Source organism: Austrofundulus limnaeus, unplaced genomic scaffold (genome assembly GCF_001266775.1).
Source record: "Austrofundulus limnaeus strain Quisiro unplaced genomic scaffold, Austrofundulus_limnaeus-1.0 Scaffold109, whole genome shotgun sequence".
NCBI classification, from domain to species: domain Eukaryota; kingdom Metazoa; phylum Chordata; class Actinopteri; order Cyprinodontiformes; family Rivulidae; genus Austrofundulus; species Austrofundulus limnaeus.
Window position 1 is genome coordinate 1,446,869 of NW_013952511.1, and position 4,773 is coordinate 1,451,641.

Genomic DNA, 4,773 nt, shown 5'->3' on the forward strand with positions numbered 1-4,773 from the left:
GAATTCATCCAGTTTAGGTACAACAAGACTTCTCATATTTAAATGACAGATTTTAAAGCCTCTAATTTTACCTAGCTGATTTAGCATCCCTGGATTTGTTTTTTAGACAGGAAAATTGCTTTTGCTTTCTTACTGATGTAGTGTTCAGACTTGACATAACAGGAGTTTGTCTAACCTTTTCAGGATATAATATAGATCCCTGTGTAGACTGTAATTGAGTTGGATTTATATAAGATACACCTGTGCACAAACCCAGGTCAAGTTAATTATTAAAAACATATGTATAAAATCCCATAAAATATAAAAAGTGGACATAAAAACATTTTTATCTGGACCTGGATTAAGTTCAATATTTCCAATGACTAAAAGAATATTAAACAGAAGTCTTAAATGTTGTTTCCGACTGGKTAAAACAGAGTCTGTTATATCCGTGCCTTTAGCACTAATGTCTTTTGTCCAATGATGAAAAACAGTAACATAGGCCGAAATTACTACCCGATCAGGTGAGGTTCTGAAGGTGAGTCACTTTTGCATGAGTCAGTTTTTTTCTCCATCCAACAATGTCTGAGTTCCTACAGGTTCTTATGGCACTGCGACTGCTTGACACCCTGCTGTCTGTCAGGAGTTGAGTCAAACTTGTTGAACAGCTCACTGCATGGCTTTACTTCTGCAACTGTAAAGGTTGTATTTTTACTTATTTTCAGAAGTTTTTTTTTGTCTTGTTCAGTGTTGGATTTAGAAAGGCAGCAACTCAGCAGCAGGATTCGTTGTGCTGTTAATGATACTGCTCAGTTGGCCAAGTAGATGATGAAGGAAAAGTGTTGCCATGTAAGAATCCACAGTAAATTTTATAAAAATGTTATAGTATTTAATGTTGTTTATTGTTTAACTTTATTCATTTAATTAAAAAACAAAAAATTATATACAATAAGAATAAAAAATACAAATACAATGAAATGAAAGGAAGCAGAGAGAGGAATAAAAATCTTATATCTGCCCCTTTTTTCCTCAATTCAAACAACGGTAAACTTTAGTTAACAAAACAAAACAAGAACATCAAATCTTTCTAGAACAACAAATTATATGGTTACACATTACACTGTTTCACTTTTTTTCAACAATCCAACCTTTATCATTCTCTTGAACATGTACTTTGATTTGGCACTTTTAACATCATTTTCCGGATTATTCCACAATCTGACTCCTTGGATTGAGGTGCACCGTTCTTTCAAACATGTTCTAAATTTAGGTTTCATGAACATCTCTGTCCCCTTAAGATTATAATAGCTCTCTCTTTGCAAAGATTCAGGATGTTTAAAGGCAATGTGTTTTGGTGAGCCTTATACTGTACATAACTAACAAAATATTGTAATCAGCTACATAATACAGTCACTTTAGCATAGCTTAGTTCTTCAAGCTGTAACCATACTGACCACTGTCTACTTCAAGTGATGGACCGCCCATAGCTACTATACACAATGCCACTATCTATTAACTTTAAGGAACTGAAAGAAATTTTGAGACTGATTAACTGAATTTTAGATCCAGTCTTGTATTTTACACTTTGTGTAGCCCAATGGTTTAAACAGAGAGTGAGAGTCAGTGTGTCTTATCATTATGAGGCTGTTCTCTTTCAACATTCGTTTCAGTATCTCACTATGGGACACGCCCCCAGCCTGTCACTCAGAAGCTCTATTAAATTACGCCAGTCTTGAATGGCAGAAAAGTGACATCAGCTCCGGGAGGAGGGACTTCCTCCCAGCATAAAGCCTGACGTTACGCAGGAGATCTTCAGTCTAACACCTCTTCTCGCTCCCAGAAGTAACTCTCAGATAACTATACAACTATTATTGAGCCAGCTTGACTGTTCACAGAGTGAGCTAACAACACTGTCGCCAAATGCTCCTCAATAACTGTATTTGGTTGTTTTGAGTTTTTCTTATTCTGGTCTGTCATCAAACAGCAGCAACTTCAACTGGTCACCAAACCAGCTGCCCCTTTTGGTTCAACCTTTTGAACGAAACCCGTCAGGAAGCTTCCGCCAGGAGTAATGAACAGGGGTGCAGACCTGCTGTCGAGGGGCAGTCCCCGCTACAAAGAGTGGAAACTCCACCGCAAGGTCATAACCCAGATATGGGAGAGGTACGGCCGAGTGGAGGTGGACCTCTTTGTGTCACATAAAAACACTCAATGTCCGAGGTTCTTCTCCCTGACCGAGGGGGGTGCCCCACTATGACTGGATGCACTAGTACACAAGTGGCCGTCGGTTCTACTGTATGCTTTCCCAACACTAGAACTGATTGTTTCCACCCTTGCCAGAGTATGAGAGGGGAAACATTCACTCATTCTGATAGCCCCTCGCTGGCCAGGAAAACACTGGCTAGCAGAGATCACTACATGGCGAGCCGTGGAGGCTCCCTTTCCTCAGAGATCTCCTAACATGGGCATGCGGAGAAATATTTCACCCTCACCCAGAGCACATGGCTCTATGGGCCTGGCCTGTGAGAGGATAGATCTGGAAGCCAGTGGGCTTCCCCAGAACATTATTGACACTATTCAAAATGCTACAGCAGTCTCAACATGCAGCACTTATGATGGAAAATGGCGTGCATTTGAGCGTTGGTATGAAAAAACCATGGTGAATGCAATGCAGCGCTCTGTGTCGGTCATTTTGATGTTCCTGCAGGAGCTGTTGGATAAATGCTTAGCCTTTTTAACTGTTAAAAGTCTACTTGGCAGCCATTTCAGCTGGCCATGTAGGCTTTGGAGAGAAAACAGTAGGGCAACACCCACTGGTGCGCCAGTTCATAAAGGGTGCAAGACGGCTCCGGCCAGTGTCTAGAAGTCTCACCCCTTCATGGGACTATGGGACTTACCAGTGGTGCTTGAGGCTTTGTCACATGCACCTTTTGAACAATTGGAACGGGCTGAACTTAAAGTGCTCTCATTTAAGACAGCTTTGTTGGTTGCCTTGGTTTCTGCCAAACGTGTGAGCGACATTCAGGCCTTTTCAGTGAACCCATCCTGCATGCAGTTTCTTGGTGAGGATTCTAAGGTTTTATTAAAACCCAATCCTGCTTTCACACCAAAGGTTGTTAACTCAGCCCTACCATGTCATCCCCTTGAGTTAATGGCTTTTAACCCACCACCATTCCCCTCTCAGGAGCATGAATGGCTACATAGGCTCTGCCCTGTACGTGCCCTGCAAATCTATGTGGAGAAAACAGCAATTTTCGCAAATCAGAACAGCTGTTTGTGTCTCCACCAGACCAGGGTAAACCCCTGACGAAGTAGTGCCTTTCACATTGAATAGTTGGGGCTATTACTATGGCTTATGAGATCAGAGGACTTGCACCCCCTGCAGGTCTGCGAGCCCACTCCACTCGTGGTATGGACTCATCCTGGGCATTGTTTCAGGGTATACCTACGGAGGACATTTGTGATGCTGCCTGTTGGGCAACCCCTCACACCTTCACTAAGTTCTATAGACTGGATGTGACAGCACCCGCATTGGCTCATACAGTTCTGGGTGTGGGATCCAAGTCCGGATAACTGTGGGATACATCTGTTGGTCTTCGAGTAAGCTTATCTGGCAATACGGGAGTCACCATATCCCATAGTGAGATACCAAAACAAATGTTGAAAGAGAATTTTAGGTTAAGGAATTAACCCCGGTTCTCTGAAACATGAGTGAGGTATCTCACCAGATCACCCTCCTTGCCTGGAGCGAGGAAGAGGTGTGCTTACTAGACTGAAGATCACATGCGTAACGTCAGGCTTTATACTGGGAGGAAGTCCCTCCTCCTGGAGCTGATGTCACTTTTCTGCCAGTCAAGACTGGCATAATGTAATAGAGCTTCTGGGGGAACAGGCTGGGGCATGTCCCATTGTGAGATATCATGTTTCAGAGAACCGGGGTTAATTACTTAACCTAAAGTTTTTTTCTGTATAAAAAAAGGTTGGTTACGTTCTAAACCCTGGCATAAAAAGGTACCGCTTCCAGAAGTGTGACCAGGAAGTCAGACATATACTTTAAGAGGTGATTTATCATTATTCATTAGTGCAGTCTTTCCCTTAGATCAGCCTGGAACAGCCTGGTCCACTGAGAGGGATTGTTATTGTTGTTTTGATAGGGCCAAGGCCTTTTCCTCACAGGCCTGCTGCTGTGAGTCCAAGAAGTAGTTTTCTGCTATTTTATTCAGACTTCCAATTTATCGATTACAATTTTCTTACAAAACAAAGGTGTCAAACATCTGCAGCACAGTATTAAGCAAAGAAATACGGTCACTCTATTTGTACTCATTTGTCAGATACCAGTCTAACCAAATAAGAGCAACTAAGAACCCTTTAAAACACAACTAAAATTTGAACTGAAATAATTACTCATTGGATTACTTAATTGGTAATTGAAATAAACAGAGCACAAGCCTATTAAGGAAACACTCATTTAAAAAGAATTAAAAGAAGACCAATATCATTTACTTACCAAGGGCCTGGGAGGCAAATGATATCATGGCACTTTGCAGCCGATCGGGTCGGACTGCCTGAACCAACAACAGCTGAATAAAAAGGAGAGATGCTTAGATTGAGAGAATAACAGTAACAATTGCTAGACATAAAGTCTGAATTACTTTTATTGAAGGCATTCAGCACGTAGAATAATAATTAGGCTTTCAGACACAATTTGTACTATACAGTGGTTTGCAAAAGTATTCATACCCCTTGAACTTTTCCATATTTTGTCACATTACAACCACAAACATAAATATATTT

The 4,773-nt window shown here is 41.3% G+C and overlaps 1 protein-coding gene across 1 annotated transcript in view; it reads right to left on the reverse strand.

The window, feature by feature from the left end:
• The window catches only part of dync2h1 (dynein cytoplasmic 2 heavy chain 1), a gene marked incomplete in the record, with an annotated part of 120,612 nt that overhangs the window by 47,830 nt on the left and 68,009 nt on the right, over positions 1–4,773 (reverse strand). Inside the window, 1 exon segment of the mRNA XM_014014065.1 lies at positions 4,487–4,559. Coding sequence (XP_013869519.1) covers positions 4,487–4,559 — 73 coding nt within the window.